General features: G+C 40.6%; 3 protein-coding genes across 14 annotated transcripts in view; all 3 read right to left on the bottom strand.

Moving 5' to 3' along the window:
* Positions 1-3,889, bottom strand: part of TTC21B (tetratricopeptide repeat domain 21B) — a 103,428-nt gene extending 99,539 nt beyond the window's left edge. The window contains exons 1-2 of one of the 2 annotated variants that reach the window (XM_030579480.1): positions 3,821-3,889; positions 3,361-3,490 (exon numbers count right to left, since the gene is read on the bottom strand). In XM_030579480.1, coding sequence (XP_030435340.1) covers positions 3,361-3,490; positions 3,821-3,841 — 151 coding nt within the window. In that variant the 5' untranslated portion in view covers positions 3,842-3,889. Of the gene's footprint in view, positions 1-3,077; positions 3,491-3,820 lie in introns of those variants that run through there. The other variant, XM_030579482.1, reaches the window with a different exon arrangement.
* LOC115659409 (sodium channel protein type 3 subunit alpha) overlaps positions 1-19,820 on the bottom strand; it is a 964,414-nt gene that overhangs the window by 613,246 nt on the left and 331,348 nt on the right. The window lies entirely within an intron of this gene.
* Positions 11,292-19,820, bottom strand: part of SCN1A (sodium voltage-gated channel alpha subunit 1) — a 173,153-nt gene continuing 164,624 nt past the window's right edge. For all 10 annotated transcript variants that reach the window (XM_030579451.1, XM_030579452.1, XM_030579457.1 and 7 more), the window contains 3 exons: positions 15,799-15,903; positions 14,258-14,528; positions 11,292-13,770 (listed from right to left, as the gene is read on the bottom strand). In XM_030579451.1, coding sequence (XP_030435311.1) covers positions 12,593-13,770; positions 14,258-14,528; positions 15,799-15,903 — 1,554 coding nt within the window. In that variant the 3' untranslated portion in view covers positions 11,292-12,592. The remainder of the gene's footprint in view (positions 13,771-14,257; positions 14,529-15,798; positions 15,904-19,820) is intronic.

The following is a 19,820-nucleotide window of genomic DNA, read 5'->3' as shown; positions in this document are numbered from 1 at the left end:
TAGATTATTTAGGTTAATCTTTCCATCTACGCAATGGGACTCAGTGCTCAGTCTAGAAGATACCAGAGATGCTTAGTTTTGCAGTTCTCAAACTGTGGATTTGTGTCTCCAGAGACAACATGCGTGTTAACAGCAAAAATGTTTTTTTAAATAAAATAAAACAGAGGTGAAAAATAGTTAAACAAAACAATGTAAATGTCTGTCTGGTGATGTTCTCCTCCTAATACAGCCTGGCAAGAAAATCCTCCAAATATTAATGATTAAGCTGTTGAATTGGAGAGAGATATTTATGAAGTCTTTGGGAGGTGAACTGCTTCAATTACCTTAGGTAAACAAAATAACCAATCATTTATTTTCTGATACAGCTGTAAAACTAGTCTGAAAAGTTTTCAAATCACTTTAAAAATGTCTTGTGTGTACCTTATAAAAATGAAACCTACATCGATCTCTGAGTTGTGAAGAATATGTACACCTTTACCCCATATAACACAACCCAATATAACACGAATTTGGATATAATGCAGTAAAGCAGTGCTCCATGGGGGGGGACTGGCGGATCAAATCAAGTTCGATATAACGCGGTTTCACCTACAACGCAGTAAGATTTGTTGACTCTCGAGGACAGCGTTATATCAAGGTAGAGGTGTATTCAGGTTATAACAACCAACAACAATGCACTTTTATGTAGAAATCCATGATTAAGTTGAGTCTTCCTGACTAGTGATTTCAATCAAATCCACCCTGACAGTGCTCACTTTATATTTACTTTTATTACAAATATTTGCATTGTAAAAAACAAAAGAAATAGTATTTTTCAATTCACCTAAAACAAGTACTGTAGTGAAATCTCTGTCATGAAAGTTGAACTTACCAATGTATAATTATGTATTAAAACACCTTGTGTTCAAAGATAAAACAATGTAAGACTTTAAGGTCTACAAATCTACTCAGTCCTACTTCTTTTTCAGCCAATCGCTCAGACAAAGAAGTACGTTTACATTTGCGGAATGCTGCCTGCTTCTTGTTTACAAGGTCATCTGAAAGTGAGAACAGGTGTTTGCATGGCACTGTTGTAGCCAGTGTTGCAAAATATTTACATGCCAGATGCACTAAAGGTTCATATGTCCCTTCAGTGTTCCTCTTCGCAACTGGTTGAACAAGAAATAGGACTGAGTGGACTTGTCCGCTCAAAAGTTGTACATTGTTTTGGTTTTGAGTGCAGTTATGTAACCAAAAAAACTAAATTTGCAAGTTGCACTTTCATGATAAATAGACTGTGCTACAGTACTTGTATGAGGTGAATTTAAGAATATTATTTCTTTTGTCATTTTTACAATGTGAATATTTGTAATAAAAATAAAGGGAGCACTGTCCACTTGTATTCTGTGTTGTAATTGAAATTGATATATTTGAAAATATAGAAGGACATCTAAAAATATTTAATACATTTCAATTGGTAGACAATTGTTTAAAAGCACAATAATTTTTTAATCATGATTAATTTATGTGAGTTAATCCCATTAACTGTGATTAATCAACATCCCTATTATTGATATAATTACCTGAAAAATAATTGAAGAAATTGTTTTTTCAATTTGTTTATTCTGTGTACAGCTAACTTCTCTATTCACCATCATTTTCACTTGTTTGTGTAAGGGCTTGTCTACACTTAAAATGCTGCAGCGTTACAGTAGCTAGGTTGACAGGAGAATTCTCTATACTGTCTACACTGGAGGTGAGGGTGGTTTAGCTGCATCACTCAGGGTTGTGGATTTTTCACACCCCCAACCGATGTAGTTATACTGACCTAATATCCTAGTGTACTCCAGGCATACATCTGCCATACAGTAACAGGAAAAAGAAAAGCATATTAATATTGAGAGAACCTGGAGGTGGTATTGTTTTATTTCTACCAGTCATCAAAGGTGAAAACCACTCTCTATTTCAGGGAAAGGCGAACTATGGCCCATTGGCTAGATCCAGCCAGTCAGGGCTTTCAATCCAGCCCACAAGATTGCCAGCCCCATGGCGCAGCAAGGCTAAGACAAGCTCCCTATCTTCCCTAGCCCTGTGCCGCTCCCAGAGGTAGCCGGCACCACTTCCCTGCACCCCCAGGGGATGACGGGGGGGGGGGGGGACAAGACACAGTGGGAAGCACAAGGCTCCTTGTGCTGCCCTTGCCTGCAGGCACTGCCCCCTCCAAGCTCCCATTGGCCAGGAACGGGGAACTGCTGCCAATGGGAGCTTCGGGGGTCGTACCTATGGGCAAGGGCAGCGCATGGCAGAGCCGCCTGTCCCACCCCGCCCCCAGGAGCCACTGCCAGACATGCTGGCCACTTCCAGGAGTGGCATGGGGTCAGGGCAGGCAGGGAGCCTGCCTCAGCCCTGCTGCCACCCTGGAGCTGCTCGAGGTAATCACTGCCAGGCTGGGGCCCATATCCCAACCCCCTCCTGCACCCTAACCCCTGCCTTGAGCCCCTCTCACACTATGCACCCCCTCCTGCACCCCAACCCCATCACCCTCTCCTGCACCCAAACCAGTTGCCCAGAGCCCCTTCCTGCACACTGCACCCCACTCCCACACTCCCTCCTGCATCCCAACCTCCTGCCCCAGCCCTACATTCATGGTCCTGCATACAATTTCCCCACCCAGATGTGGCCCTCTGGCCAAAAATTTAGCCCACTCCTGCTTTATTCATTTTATATTGTGCTTTTTACAGCACTTTGGGCACAGGTTCCCCTTTCCCAACATTTTCTATGCCTGCAACAGGAGGAGGAACACCCTTTAAAAAAAAAACAAAAATAGGAAAATGTTATTGCAAAAAGACAGACTGGCATGAGTTCAGGACAGGTGGAGTGCTTCCAACTGTTTGTTATTATATTTTTTTTTTTGCTAATTCCATTTTCCAAAACCTACTTATAAGTAGATCTAGTAATAGTAAGTCTAAACAAAGGCCCATAACACAGAACTCAAAGTATATAACAATTATTCCAGTTGATCACAATTTGGACTGACTAGCTAAATAAAGAAAACAAGCTCCAACAAGAAAGCTTTAAAACAAGTTACTTCTATGTACCTGTTTCATCTCCCACCCTTTGTTGATCTCATCTATTTAGCTCATGCACTCTTGGGAGCAATGATTGTCTGTTACATTCGCAGCACACGGGAACCCTGATTTCAACCGGGGCCTAAAATTCAAGTCATTAATAATAGCGCTAAAAAGAATGTAAAATATGGTCGTAAAACCGTAGGAACTGGTGGCGGGTCTCAGGGGAAGGGTTAGTGAAGTGGCCTGGATTTGAAGCTGATGGTTTCCCATTCAACTTTTAACAAAGCTCCAGCTACAAGCAGTCAGCCACCTTCCAGCATCATGCCATAGGCGCGGTAGAACAGGAACACGGGGTCGTTGCCAAACTTCTGGAGCGCCTCGTTAGCAGCCACCTGGACGTGACGGAAGTATCCTTCCTGGCAGTAGTAGGTGACCAGCGCCTGAAAGGGAAGCGTTACCGTGACACACAAGGGACTGGTCCGGCACCGAGCGGAGCGGGGAGCGACCACCGCCTTCAGCGACTGCGCGCGGCCCACCCGCCCTCGCCAAACACCGCAGCCGCTGCCGCAACCGCGCCGGCTCCGTGTCGCCTCTGCGCCTCCATGGCGGCGCACGGCCGAGCCCCAGCCCCCGCCCCAGGAAGGCCCGGCCCGGGCAGTGGGAGCAGGGCCGCTGCCCGCGGAGGGAGAGGGGCGGCCGCCGCGATCTCGGGAGGGTACTGAAGCGGCCGGGAGTCTGGTGGGCGCGGCACCAAGGCCACCATTACTGACCCGCTGCTCTAAGGGATCCATGGCCACCGGCCGCAACTCGCAGCTACCACAGCGGTAACCTGAGCGACGCCGAACGCGTTTGGGGCTTGGGGCGAGAGCACATTGCCATTGGCTGTTTCGCTACGAGAAGGGGTGGAGCCATGGGGAAAAAGCCGCTTCCATTTGATCGTTGTAGAGGGGCGGAGTCAGGACAATGACGTGTGCTGATTGGACAGTTGCCCTGGGGGCGAGGGGCGGAGCTGGAGACAAACTGGTATCTGTGCCGTGGGAAGGGGACAAGCTGGGGCTTGGCCGGCGGGGCTTGTGAGAATCCCGGAAGTGGAGGGAGGGACACTGGGCAGGCAGGGAAAGCTCCAGGCAGGGCCCAGGGATCAGGTGGCGGGACGGAACTCGGCCTGCAGACATGAGGGGACAAGTGCACAACATTGAGCCCCGCGGTCCTGGGAAACAAGGGGTACGAGCCAGGCGTGTTGATTTGTCCTATTAGGTGTTGTTGGGGGGGGGCGTAGGGCCGATAGCGGGTCCCTGTTTGTCAGTGAGCTGGAGGGCGGAAGTTGATTTCCAAGTACAAGGTATTACGGAACGATCAGAGAGTTTCTTAAGCAGGAGAGATTCATTTATACTAAGTGGTGCTAAAATATCAGCCCCTTGGTGGTTTTGCTTCAGAGGATTGACAATCTAATGAGAAGTGTAGCCTTAGGTTAACCATTTGAAGTAATACCGGTGAATTAGGTAGTTCTTTCTGTAATAAAGACTTTTGAAAAAGGACTGTTTCAGCCAAACAAAAATGTGCACTACCACTTATCTGCAGCTGGTAACCTCTGATTTTTCCATTCCACTATCAGATAAATCCATGGACTTCTGAGTCAATTTAGAGAACGTGAAATTTTTAGAGACCAACAAACTCAAACTGTTTCTAATATTCCTGTTTTAAGTGGCATGTCTCCAGTGGAATTTATTACACCCATGCTTCATATTCTGCACTAGCTTTGACTCAAGTAGTCAGTTTGGCTCAGCTGGGATCAGCTCTGGTGCCCCCACAATTATGCAATTAGGAAGCTGACATTTTTAGTGAAAGGTCCTTCTCTCTTAAACTTTCTGTATCTCATGGGTCTGACAAATCCTGAACTTAATGACCTTCAGTTCACACTGCAATGACTGTCTATTTACACAGGTTTTTATCTGAGGAGGTGCTCAGACCAAGGCTTTGGGGATTTGTGTTAGGTTTTCTGAGGTCTTGTTAGTTGGCACTGCCAGTTTATTTACTAGTTAATTTACGTGATTTTGCATAAATATACCTAGAGGTTATGACAGGTAAATCTTCCAAAGCTGGCAGAAGTGAACTGCCCCTCTGGCTGATTTTGGTTTGATTTTGGTTCATAGGAGGGGCATGTCACATATCCAGAATTGTTGCCAGCCTCCTTTGTAAACTGAAATATGCTCAGGTCTCCTGCCCTAAATATTGTGAGACTACTAGTATGAGAGTCCCAGGATAAAGTTAGGATTGAACAAGTGCTGGATTGGAGACTGCTCCCTTGCATTGTGATGTTGGTGGGTGAGCTCATAAAGTTCCTCAGTGCTGTATTACAAAGCACTCAGTGTAATAATGTTCAGTGCCTGTCATAAACAGATAAGTAAGAGTTAATAGAACAAAACTGCTTCATATCTCTTTTGCCTGTAAACGGTTAACAAGAACCGTGAGCCTGGCTGTCACCTAACCTGAGGACCAATCAGAGGACAGGATTCTTTCAAATCTTGAGGGAGGGAAGTTTTGTGCTGTGCTGTTAGTTTTGGTTGTTGTTCACTCTGGGGGCTCAGAGGGATCAGACATGCAACCAGGTTTCTCTCCAATCTCTCCAATACAGGCTCTTATAAATTCAGATTAGCGAGTACTAGGTAGATAAAGCGAGTTAGGCTTATGGTTGTTTTTCTTTATTTGCAAATATGTATTTGGCTGAAAGGAGTTCAAATTGGTATTTTGCTGAAAAGATTTTAATTTGTACTTGTATACTTAGGCTGGGAGGCTGTTCCTAGTGTCTATAGCTGAAAGACCCTGTACCTATTCCATTTTTTTTAAATTTACAAAGATAATTTTTACTGTTTTTTCTTTCTTTAATTAAAAGCTTTTCTTGTTTAAGAACCTAATTGTTTTTTTATTCTGGTGAGACCCCAGGGGACTGGGTCTGGATTCACCAGGGAATTGGTGGGGAGAAAGGAGGGAAGAGGGAGAGAGAGGCTGATTTCTCTCTGTGCCAGGATTACTTTCTCTCAGGAAGAGTCTAGGAGGGAGGAAGGTGAATTGTCCTCTCTGTTTTGTGATTCAAGGAGTTTGAATCACACAGTGATCTTCCAGGGTAACCCAAGGAGGGGAAGCCTAGGAGAGGCAACGGTGAGGGAAAGGGTTTACTTTCCTTGTGTTAAGATCCAGAGGGTCTGGGTCTTGGGGGTCCCCGGGCAAGGTTTTGGGGGGACCAGAGTGTACCAGGCACTGGAATTCCTGGTTGGTGGCAGTGCTACAGGTTCTAAGCTGGTAACTGAGCTTAGAGGAATTCATACTGGTACCCCATCTTTTGGACGCTAAGGTTCAGAGTGGGGAATTATACCATGACAATGCCTAAAACCCAGAGATTAGGACTTCCTAACTCACTTGGTATGACTAGCAAGCAGGTCACAAGGGGTTAATCACTGGGTCATACCCCGATGGAATAAAAAGCAGCCAAAATCCCATGGTCACTAGAAGTCAGCCTCCCACCCAATCCAGAGAAAGCTCAACACTTTCTGCTCAGCTTTCCACTCAGTTGGGAGGCTCCTTCACCCAGCAAGTATACTAGCCTCACAACCAGCACCTAGCATCTCCAAAAGCTACACAAAGAAGCCACGCACTCTGGGATAAATCCCACCTGCATTCACAAGCCCAAACACACAAAATCAGACAACTCTTTTTTCTTTTTTTGGCTGCAGTTCACTAAGCTTACAACTCTTTGGTTTCTTCCTGTATCTCATCCAGTCCAAGAGGAGAGGATTGTAGGATGGGTGAGTAAATGGCAAGAGACAACAGGTGGTTTTTTGATGGCAAATGGAAAATGTTTGAGAACCACTTATGTAAATGATAATTTTTTTGTTGGGTCAGAATTTCATGGCCACAAATAGGAATTATTATTCCAGGGGGTTGCGTATTCAAGTTGCATGGCTGGCTACAATCTGGATCATCTCTACTACTGGGGTGAGAAATCTGTTTTGATGGTCTGACCCCAGAGGTTGTTAATATTGGAATATAGTATAGAAATGTTTAATAGTGACATTTATTAACCATTGAAACAATCTACTGTTTCTCCACTGAATTTTAAATCAAGATTGGATGCAAACATATATTTCTTGAATGGGTCACCCTTAGCTCTGAAGTTTATTATAGTTGGCATTATGGAGGGATGATTGCTGGATGTCCATGTCATATCCAACTCCTCTTCTTCAGCAGATGACATACTGTGACTATGTGACATACATGATGTGACTGAAACACTATCATTAGCAGATACCTGTGAAACTATAGAAAATTATGGTGATCTTGAAGGTGGATTGTCTTCAGAATCCTGTATGTTGAGGATGGATTCTCCTAAACAAAATAAGTCAATGCAGTTATTTAATTATTATTACCATACCACTTATTTAGTATTGCTCATTGTATTCACTGATACTCAATACTACTTTTAAAGGTGAAATTGTAAAAGGAAGATCTGCCTATTTTAGCTCTTTATTTTTTATTCCAACTGCATCTAAAATGATAGTACCATAGAGTAACAACTATATTCTTTGCTCAAACATGAGAATTCAAGAATAGTCCAGAAGGAAGACAGGCAGTCCTTAAGAAAGAAATATGAAATAAAAAAAGTTTACCAACCTGAAGATCCCGCATGTTCAGACATGTTCCTTTCATCATCTTCAAAGCAGCTTCCTCTCGAGAAGGAACATTTCTCATGATGTTGTTTCATTCGGGCAACCAGTCCTTGCATTTCTCTGTTTCACTGTTTGCATTTTGCACGCATGCATGTCTTACCCACAGGTAGGGGAACTTCATTAAAATATTCCCATGCTGGGTCTCTTTTATTGCCTGCTGCCATTATAGGTTTTCCCTTCTAGGGAGAGAATGGTATGGTAGATCTCAAATCAATGAAGGCTACACTCAGAAAGACCTCAAGACTTCTGGAATATGCTGCCCAGTTTCACTTTTGTTTCTATGGCCTCTCCCTCCCTTCTCACATTTATCTCCAGACTTGTTCTCCTTGTCTAGATCTATTCTGCCCCCAACGATCATTGAACTTTTTGAAACTTTGCAGTTTGAGAGAGAGGTGAGGGATTGGCTTTGTGTACACAAGTTTGCAGAGGGACGGTAGGGTGAGGTCTCTTATTTCTCACCTGTATACGTTATTTATTTATTTAAAAACATTTTTGCTGTTAACAAGCATATTATCTCTGGAGAGACAAATCCACAGTTTGAGAACTGCAAAACTAAGCATCTCTGATGATATCTTCTAGACTGAGCACTGAGTCCCATTTGGTAGATAGAAAGATTAACCTAAATAATCTGTACAGAAGCCAGTGGAATCCCATAAGATTGGTCCCTAATCCATGACCTGTTGGAACTCAGTTACATAACTTTTCTCAAACATTACATTAATATATTGTCTCATACTATAGAATTAGAATTTATAATCCCTCTTCCATGATGAGACATCTTTGAGCTATAATGTATCTTAATTAAAACTTAGGTTTTTTTCCTCAAAAAGCATTTTATCAAAAAATTCCGATTTAAATCAAATCTGATTTAAAAAAAAAATAGATTTTTATCCACCATAGATAGCAGGAATTATTAGGTGACATTCTATAGCCTGCGTAATGCAGGAAGTCAAACTGGATCATAATAGTCCCATCTGAACTTAAAATCTATGAATTATAAAGATATTTTTGAATTCTTATGCTGTGGCACTGTGGCATCTCCAAAATCAGAAGCAACAGATTTGTTCTGGATGGTGAACATCCTGGCTAATTGAGACAGTCTCCATTTTGTTGATGATTATGTTTTGAGGAAATTTCTGATTTACAAATTAATAGATTGTAAGGCCATAAGGGACTGTTGTGATCATCTAGTCTGACCTCCTGTATACCACAGGCCATAGAACTTCACGAAAAACATCCAATTATGATTTCAAAAACTGTCAGTGATGGAGAATCGACCATGACCCTTAGTACATTGTTTAATGGTTAATTATCCTCATTGTCAAAAATGTGCACCTTATTATTCAGTCTCACTTTGCCCAACTTCAACTTCCAGCCATTGGGTTATGTTATACCTTAAAATATGATAACATTAATCAAATTAGAAATGAGCTGTGTTCTGTCTCTGGAGGCAGGGCACTATGTGGAATGAATAAATGCTAGGTCATCTCTGCTTTAGTTTCAGGTGGTGTCACTTACAAAGGTTCTGGCTGTTTTAGAAGAAAAACTTCTTGTCACAATCTGTGCATTGTATCCTTGTCATTCCCACTGGATGAAGGCTAGAAAGAAAGTATGAGGTCCTTTACTGGTGGATAGTGTCAATACCTACGTTAGGGATGGCTAGCTCTCAATTGCTTTTACTGTAGTTTAAAGGAAGCATGTCCTTGGCTTCTGCTCCTAAATGCGCTCTTGATGTTGACAGTCTATGCAACTATCAACCAGTAGTTAATTTTCCACTTTTTGGTCAGGATTGGAACATGTTATGGTGAAACAACTCAGAGTACCTGGATGCTTCCACCTTTCTTGCCCTTATCAATAGAAATTCTGATATTATCAGATCTATCAGCTGTCTTCAATACTGTGTCTCATGAAAGGTGGCTGACACATTCATAGTCCATGGAAATAGCAGATTGGGCTACATTTTAGGGGCATCACTCCTGAGATATCCCAGAGGTTATTGTTGGACAATCACACTTCTGCCCCAAAGGCTGTCATGTGGAGTGCCATAAGAATCTTCTTTGCCACCATATTATTAAACGCAATTGCTCCCTTCTTGTTCAGGCTGGTAGTGAAATACACTCAGACAGGTCTATACCTGGTACATGGTAGTGGTACAGTGGGCTTGCTGATGCATTTGTGAGACTCAGTGTTGGCTTGATCTATTCTCCATCAACATGCACAGGATAGGGATGTGATGGCACAAGGGAGGATGCTCTCCCACCCATGCAGATACCCACAGAGGTGGGAGAATGTTTTGGCAATATGTAAGTAACTCCATTGATTTCTGGAGCTACTCAGCTTGAGTAAGAGTGCCAGGAACAGGCCCTTTGAAAGGAAAAAAAAAATAGCTGCAAAGTTATAAAAGAGGAGTAGTATACAAAAATAACGTTGCCATTATAATCTTAATCACGTTCCTGTTCACATTAGATCTGTTTTCTCCCACCAAATATTATATCCCTTTTGTATTTATGTTACTTTATTTTATTTACAAGCTCCTGTGAACATTATCAGTGGCAATACTACTTAATGGGCACAGCCCAGTGACAGCAATAGATTTCTGACTGATAGTAAGCACTATACCTGGTTGTAATGGTATGCAGGATCAGATCCTTATGCACTATAGCATAACAACTTTGATCTTATATTAATTTTAGTTAATAAAAACAGACAAAGAAATACAATAAAAAATGTAATCTTTATTATTTTGGCGCATTTTAATAATGTTGTTTAGCATCAGTTAGGGTAATAGCATCTTCCTGCATGCAGTTCACTAATACAGTATAAGTCAATAGTTCTAATAAAAGAAGTCTCTATATGTAATTTTCCTGTGTAAGAAACATAAAATGTCCTGATGTGTTTGATTATACAATTTTGCTACTTCATTTTTGTGAAAAAATATTGTGGACCCAGATTATATTAATAGTAGTTCTAATGCAGCATGAATCAAAAAGAATATATGTAAATTAACCCTGGAAAAGATAAAGGATTCTGTGAACGAAAAAGGATATTTTAAAATTCTGATGCAGGCACTGCTAGAAATTCAAACAAAACTTTGCATCCTTTTCCAAAGCAAAAAATATAGCCTTTTGTAATCAAGCAAATTGTGCACTTCTTTTGCAGAAATTATCAAATTATTTCAAATGGAAATGTTTTCAAATATAGTAAAAAAACAGACACCTGTAACTACCCATTCTTGTCTTCATTTCTTATTTTCTGAAATTCTTCCATGAAAAAGTGCTGTGGTCAGAAAGTAATAAAAATGGCTGTGACAACAACCTGAAGATAAAATTCATTTCTTATTTTATGTACATAATGCTGAAAAATAAAATAAAACTTTTTTTTACAATATTTATATTTGCTTATAAAATTCTAACCACATTATTTTCAACAGGTTTAGCAGTTTGCAACACATCTGTACAGTTTTGCTATACACCATATATTTTCACTTAAGATTAAAAAATTTAAAACAAAAAAGCTCTTAAATTAGGTGCAAACTATTGCTTAATGATGTGAAGAAATGAGGTCTTGTTGAACAATTTGTTTCTCTTTAACTCTGACGTATGGCTTCCCATAATTAAGAATTCTGGACTGTTGAAAGAACAGCAGGATAGGCAGTATAAACATGCATTGATAGCATCCAAACTATCTATAATGGTAGAGAATACATACTTTTACCTGTTGAAAGCTTGCACACTACACTTATTGTGGTACATATTTGATGCAATAAATGTGCTCATGTCATTATTTGGTTGCTCAAACATGCACCACAGGTTAAAATTACTATTTACATAACAGAGGGCATTTCATTAACATATACAATGTCAACCTTACTGAGAGCTGAAGATGGCCAAACAATACTGCAGGATAAAGCAGAACAATTTTATAAAGGGTTCGTTTTGGTCAATTCCGTTTTCTAGGGCAGATTCTTTTAATATTTTTATACAGAAAACCATTTGACAAAGACATAAAACCTTAGACTCCAGACCTTAGTTTGCACTTGCTGAGATTTAATGGTCTATGTAAAAATAATCCATCTGTTCTATTCTTGTGAATTATAGAGAACTTTACAGACATATAAAGACTCGTCTGATGTGACACAACATGAATACATTAATTAAGCACCTCAGAATTTATTACTTCCTCCGAGAAACACAGAGTAGTTAAAAATCTGTTGTTCTCTGTGACTTAATGCTTTTTCATGCATGATCTATAAGTGCAGCATGCCTTCATGCAAATAATTTCTGTGTGTATATTAGAGAGTCATATTATAGAACACCTGGTCCTCATACCTGTAAAGTAATACTTAACCCCTTCCCCAACATAAGCCCAATTTACAAAAATAGTTACATATAATAAACGTGATAAAAAAAAGATGAATCCACCAACACAGATTTTGTAAAAATATGACAAATATGGCAGTTGAAATGCAAACAGTGGATACAGTTACTGTGTTGTTTTATGCTAAACACACAAAAATTTATTGGTTTTCACCCCTTTAACTGGTACCTACAGTCTGAGTAGCCATTTTTTCCTCTCCTCTTCAGCAGTGTCAGCTGGTAGTGAAAATAGTAACCTCCAGTCAAGGTTGTTTCCCCATATTATAGTCACATTTTACTGACAAGGGGTCACTGTCTTGTTATAGGCACTGACCTTATGTATACAGTATATTTTTAAAAACTGTCTGTTTGGCATAGACCTTCTACAGGAGTCCTGTAGACACAAACATCACCTTCACAGGCTGTAAACAACTTTTCACAAACAGAATTGTTTCCTTGCATTTTATTTTTCCTTCTTTCTGACATCTTTGTCTTCCTTTACATGTTTTTCTTTTACTAGCTTTGTTACACAATCATAGGAAGGTGGACAAACTGGTGTTGAGGTGATCATGTCTGTTTTCTCTGTAAATGAATTTTCATTTAACTTGTCAATAAGAATTTCATCTTTGATACATTGACCAATCCCTCCTTGGATTTTATTTTTGTTGTATGCAAATGAAGCCTGTTTTACTGTTCGTTTTAAAAGGTAACGTCTGAAAGCACGCTGAATGATGACAGCAGATGCCTCCTCTTGTTTTCGTTTTAATGTGGTTGTAATTGGTTCATAGGATGCTTTTGAAGGATTGGATGCCATAAACCGGTCTTCCATTTGTATTCGAAGTGCATCCATCTCTCCACTTTCCCCCAAAACACGCTTTGTAAAAGCAAACAAGATATCGAGGCAGTGAATTCTGTCACCACTTACCATGGGAAGATCCATTGCAATAAGCTGAACTTTGTTTGGTTTTGGTAAATGAAGAGGAGGATCAAGTGCAGCTGCAAAATCAGACAGTTTTGCAAATTCCATGAACTGGGTTGCATCTGGATCATATTTTTCCCAAACCTCATAGAACATCTCAAAGTCGTCCTCACTCAACGGCTCGGCACTTTCTTCTGTAGCAACACTGAAGTTCTCCAAAATAACAGCAATATACATGTTTACTACAACTAGAAATGAGATGATAATATAACTGACAAAAAAGAAAATCCCAACTGAAGGGTTACCACAGTCTCCTTTAACAGAGCTTCCTGGGTGAGGTTTATTAGGATCACAGTCCGGTTCTCCACTGTTAAGAATTGGTGCTAACAAGCCATCCCAACCAGCAGACGTGGTAATCTGAAATAGGCAGATCATGCTGTTGCCAAAAGTTTCAAAGTTGAACATGTCATCAATCCCAGCTTCCCTCTTAACATAGGCAAAGTTGGACATTCCAAATATAGCATAGATAAACATGACCAGGAAAAGCAGGAGACCAATGTTAAACAACGCAGGAAGAGACATCATCAAAGCAAAAAGCAGAGTGCGGATCCCTTTAGCACCCTTAATGAGACGCAGGATTCGACCTATTCTGGCAAGTCGGATAACTCTGAACAAGGTGGGAGACACAAAATATTTTTCGATCACCTTTGCTAAAAACATACCTGTAAAAACAAAACAGTTAGTAAGTAAGGGGAAAATATTTTACAGCAATTTATTCTTTCTGTACTAAAGTATCAGAATGATGGAGGATTGCAAAGACTTCCAAATCATACAGTCATGTGTTATATGATTACTAATGTTTCATATGTCAAGTAAATGTACTGTATCGGTTCTACTTTAATTTTTAATATATGTTATGTAAAAGATATCTGATAGTTCAAGAGTGGATAATTTCCGACACTGAGAATGGCAATAGAAGATGTTCTTATCAATTCTCTCATACAAATTATTCCTAATATAGTCAGATACTATGGTGATGACTGAATATAAGAATTTTGATGATTACTCTAGATGAAGTTATGGGAAATGAAAAGCTAAACAACTTAATTGTAAGCACTGCAATAGCAAAAGCCGAACATGAAGCACCTTAAGTAAATTTTCATCTTCCACACATTTTAGCCTCTTTTTAATTTAAGAAATAATTCTTACCTACTATGGAGAGAATGACAACCACAAAATCAAAAATGTTCCAGCCTATGGTGAAGTAGTAATATCGTAGTGAAATCAGTTTCAGAACACATTCTCCAGTGAAAAGGACAACAAACACCAGGTTAATCCGCTGTAAAACAGTTTGCATCTCGTCACTCTGATCATCTGTTTCTACCATCATGGTGACCATGTTAAGGCAGATAAGAATCATGATGCCGATATCAAATACTTGTTTTGTCACAAAATCAAATACCATGCCTTGGAATTTGTTCTGGAGGGGGGGAAAAAGAACCATTCAATTCACACCTTACAATTATTTTTCTATTCTATATTATACTGGAAGAAGGTAAGAAAATCTCTTAATAACACAGTGTATAGAACTTCAGTAAAAGGGCCGCCTTGTCAAATTAATAATACAAATATTAGAGCTTAAGTCAGCTCCCTTGCATCTACATGTTGTGATAATCTTGCTCAGCATCACACAGCAAGTTTGAAGAAGAGCTGAAAGAGTTCAGCTCTACTGGGTCCCAATTTACTACCTTAAACACCCTTTCACTTTCTGATACCCTCTCATTCACTGTCCGTTCTGTGCATTGAATGAGGCAGGGGTCGTGTAGAAAGAATAGATTGTTATCATGTAATTAAAGACTACCTAATGCATATGCACAAAGGGAGGGGAATTAAAGTTGCATGATTCTGGCAGTTTTGATTCTGGCATGTCTTAATTTTTGAGTGGCTGACTTTGCAACCTTAGCATTCTTTCTAATATTAGAGTTCTTCCAAAAAATTACTGGACAAATTATTTAATGTTGGTAAAAGTTCTTGTCTCCCCCCTACCTCCAAACTCTGAAAATTGCATGGGCTGTTTTTGCTGACACTTTCCAGAAAAATTCAACCCGAGGTAAGGAGCAAGCATGAGAAATTTTAACCCAAACGATAAAAGTTTGGCAAAGTTATAAGCAATTGAAATTAGGGAATTAAAATGGGAAGTGTTAGGTAACTAACTACAGGTGTTTCCACAAGCTCCACCTATAACATGTTAAAATATAATAGGATTTTCAAAGTATCCTAAAAGCCTTAGACAACCAATTCCAATTGAATTTTGATAGGATTTGGGCATCTAAATCCCTCATGCTTCTTTGAAAATCCCAGCCTTAATATATACATGTTCTTTACTGTTTAGTAAACTGACAATGTTTCTTCTTAGAACTGTTACAATGAAAGACAGTATGGCAATGATTTAGTATCATTAGTCACAGGAAAGGGGCATACAATAGAGTTCAGATTCCTGGATCTTTTCCTCTTTACATATATAAAAAAGAAAAAATATGGTAGCAGAGGGAAAAGGTACTTTCTTTAATGTGTTTAAATTTTCCATTTTTGGTTACCTTAAAGATAACTTGTACATGAGCTTTTTATAGATAATATATCTAGTCTTTATACAAATGTGAACTCTAAATAAACTGCTTACAAGCTAATATTTCTTTTTTTCCTTTAAATTGACCTTTTAGTCTGGACAGATTAAAGTAAATCATTCTTACCCCTGGCCTAGGTATAGGTTTTTGTGGTTTCTTGGATCCCAGCTTTTTCATTGCATTGTAGTATTTCTTCTGTTCTTCTGTCATAAAGATGTCTTGACCTCCAAAGTAAGGAAATGAGATCAAAACTGGTTATAACCACATTTACATGAATAATCTTTCAAAAATTTATTCACATTCAAAAGAGAAAAGGGATTACAAGGAAAATAAGTGTCTCATAACCTTATATTTTATTGTGGAGACGTTATAAATACATCCTCACTAGGAGATCAAAGGAGACGTTACTATCAGCTACTTTTTCACTGGCTCTCTGCAGAGTTAAATACAGACATGCATTGAAGGCATCAAGTAACAGAGTCCAATTAACTATTAAGCTCATGAGGGTTTAGTTGCAGGTCCCAGTGAATCAAGACAAGGCACTAACATTCCACCAATATTAGGTAGGCTATCAAATTCAAGCACTTCCACACAAATGAATGAGTAAAACGCCCCTGTTTCAGGGTCAAGGCACATTGAACAAGAAGTTTAGCCACCTTTAGGGCACAAAGGGCTGTGGGCATTTGTAATGTTGCTATCAGGGTCAGTCCTCACTCTTCTGTAACTCATTCTGATGTGGGGCTGATTTTCTCAAACAATGGGGATTTTTCTTTACAAGCAGTCATTTAATGTATATTATCTACTGCTTGCAATATTCTCATGCAGTTCTGGATCTCTTTATTGTTTAATAAGGAAGGGACAAAGGACAAGAGACAATTACTTACCACTATTTTTGTCAGTTTTATTCTTCCCTGCACCCTACTTCCCTCACCCTTCTTAAAACTAGACCTCCTTGTTTCCTCATAGGTTGTACAATAATGCTTACAGATCTGGATGTTCCTACTGTAGGATGAAGGAAGAGAAGGACTCTGACACAAGCAATTATAGGCAAAGAGAGGAGACTAACCAGAAACTGGAGTTCTCTGAGGAATACCTGCGCATATTCACAGTCATGGGATTCAAAGTACCTGCACCATGGTGATCCAGAACCTTCTGAAAAACTTTGCCACTGCATCCCCAATGTTCATGGCCCAAAGTTATGTAAGAGAAGTGTGACCCTCAGTCATATCTGCTCACAGTCCAAGATGGATAGGAAACTGAGGAAAAGGGGAAGTTGAGTAGGAAGTTTGAATATTCAGAGACATCCCTCAAAGAACTAAAGCTACTGGTAAGTAATCTCTCTTTCTTCAGGGAACCTGTGCATAATTCCATTCGCTGGTGGCTGGTAAGCTCAGTGTAGCTGAGATGACTGATGGGCTGAGGAATTCTCAAGTAAAAAAGAGATGGTAAAGCAACTCTGCGAAACCTGACATCAAACTGTGAAGCTTTATGTGAATATATGTATTGAGTTCCAGCTGGCCACCTTTCAGATCTCTATTTCTGCCTGTTTCAGAGCAAGGGACTTGAATATACGTCTACCACACCCTCCAATGAGTGCCATAGGCATCATGCTATAGGTTATTTTGGCGTGGGCCTCTCAATCTCTCCTGTTGGAGCTGTTCCATTTGTATAAATAATTAAATAACACTGGGCAAGAGAGAGTGAGAAATAGACTGTATAGCCTGGTGACTGAGAAACCTTGATGAAAACACATTTATCCAAAAAAATCCTGACCAGCTTGAGTTCTACTGCATCTAGGACCTACTTGTCCACTGTTATGTCCTTCCAGGCTGGAAATGGGGAATGTGATAGAGTTGGTTCTTTGCTCCTGACATACACATCAAAATTGGGAAGAAAGAGGAGCGACAAGAAGGGTGTATCCCAAACACAGACTTTTTGCCTCACAGATCTGTTTTTTGGGTGCCTGTTAGTTTGCACGCACTGCCACAGTCCCCCTCTAGCAGCAGAGAATGGGTGTTGCACAGGACTTCACGTCTAACACCCCCTGTTGACCACTTCCTTGGTTCTATGCTGTCCTGTCTTTGTCTGGGTCTTCCATGGCCCAGCTTTTCAGCCAGATCACCTCCAAAGTTCAGGCGCTTATGGGTAACAAAAGTCCAGCTGTAAATCCAAATAAATATCCAAGCCAATTTCTTCTGCCCCTCTTGGACTATGTTGAAGTTTTGTGCTCTTTGCCCTTACTCCTGGGTCCTGCTGAGTTCCTCTATGCTGTTTCCTCTCAGCAGGTTTCCCACTGCTTCTCCTCCATAAGGACTCTGGGCTCTTCCCTCAGAGATCTCCATGCTTCTTACAGGCCCTATCACAGGAACCTGTCCTACTCCCTGTGGTTTTCTCCATCCTGCATTCAGCAGGTCTCCTCTTCCCTGGGTCTCCTGCCCCATGACTGAGTTCTCTTCCCTATATATATATATAGAGAGAGAGAGAGAGATTTCCCTGATGGGTAGGCCTTTTGTCTGATGTGCATTGAAGGGGAAGAAGTGGTCTTCGGGCATACAACCCCCAAAATGGGAGGTGGAATTAGCAGTAGGAAGGAATCAGTGTAACTGAATGAACCAAGTCTGCCTCTTCTGAGATTTCTTGGAAGAGGAGAAGACATCTGGGAAAGGAGCCCAAGGAAACAACATTGATAAGGCAAAGACTATATCAGCAGGAGATGCTGATGGTGGTCTTTGGCACCAGAGAGGAGAGGTTGAAGTTGGCTCCAGAGGAGTCAATGCCCAATTGGTGCTCTTCCAAGATAAGTACTACTACTGCTTTTTTCTATGGTGCTTTCCTTTTAATGCTGGGGGATCTTTTTCAGCATACTTGCTCTTCTCCCTATGTTTCCAGGGAGCTAGAGAGAAATTTTTTTGGCATCCAACATGAAATCAAAAAGTCAGTTCTGTTCAGTGAAGGCATTTCTTACGGAACTCCTGAAATGTCAACACCACTCAGGATGTAGACAACATCAAGGTATCAGCACCAGAATTTTCCAGTGTCTTTCAGATATTGGTACTGGAATGAAAACTATTTTCTGACTTAGGTAACAAAATACTGGCACTGGGACCCCAAGGTCTTTGAGGGCCTTGAAAAAGATGAGTCCTTCAATTGTGATTGTTCAGACCTGGAAGAGACTGACTGGAGCTGAAAATTGTGGTTTTAATGCCGTCAGCACTGAAGTGGTCCTCTTTTAACTCCTATGTCCTGTCTAGCTTCTATTCAGACATTGTAGTGGAGTCTTTATTAGGCAAAGTCAAGATTGACTTCAGGAGGCTAGTGGTGAAGAGGTTGGGAGTTGAAGACAGCCATTGTGGGCCATTCATGGTGTGCCAGCCAGAATCCACTGCTCTCTCCGACAGCCTTACTCAAAGGGCTTGAGGAATAAAAACCTATCAGACTTTACATCCCTTGGGAGGTGAGTTTTCTCCAGACAAAAGAGGTAGCATGTGCGTGCATCGTATTTCAGAAATATCCCTGAATTGCAGGCACACCTCTTGAAACTCGTCTTCAGGTCTGCCCTTGTCAGCACAGACCCAAGAAAAGTGAGGGAATGCACTGAAGTAAAATGAAACATTAGATTTTTAACTGAAAACGGAATGATTTGGTAATATATATATTTAGCTAGCTAAGACTAAGATATACTAAGGGCTTATCTACACAAACAGTTATTGCGCAGTAAGCTGAAGTGTGAATCTACAGCACACTAGCATCCCATGCAATTAGGGTCCATGCTAGTATGCATTAAAAGTTCTCTAATGTATTCCAGTGCACACTAGGGAACTGTCAGTATGTGGTAGGAGGGTCCACATAGACGTTTAGTGCACAGCATGCTAATGTGCTGTAAATTCACATCCCAGCTTCCCGCACACATAGGAACTTAGGTGGGATGATGCTGAGTGTTGCCATGCATAACCTTTAGGTGCCTAGAAAATCACTGGAATTCACAAAGCCTGAGTTCAGCACCTACGTTCTCTGCACAACGAATGGGGAGAGAGAGGCACCTCAGAATGGGATTCACAAAAAGGCAGCATTGTTGGGTGGTTCCTCACCTAAAATAGCCAGTGGGAGATGCCAGGCTGAGGGGACTTGAGCTAAGCCCTGCCTCTCTC

This window comes from Gopherus evgoodei, chromosome 11 (genome assembly GCF_007399415.2).
Source record: "Gopherus evgoodei ecotype Sinaloan lineage chromosome 11, rGopEvg1_v1.p, whole genome shotgun sequence".
Classification (NCBI taxonomy): Eukaryota; Metazoa; Chordata; order Testudines; family Testudinidae; genus Gopherus; species Gopherus evgoodei.
The sequence above is the reverse complement of the archived record's forward strand: the minus strand, read 5'-3'. Positions and strand labels throughout refer to the sequence as shown.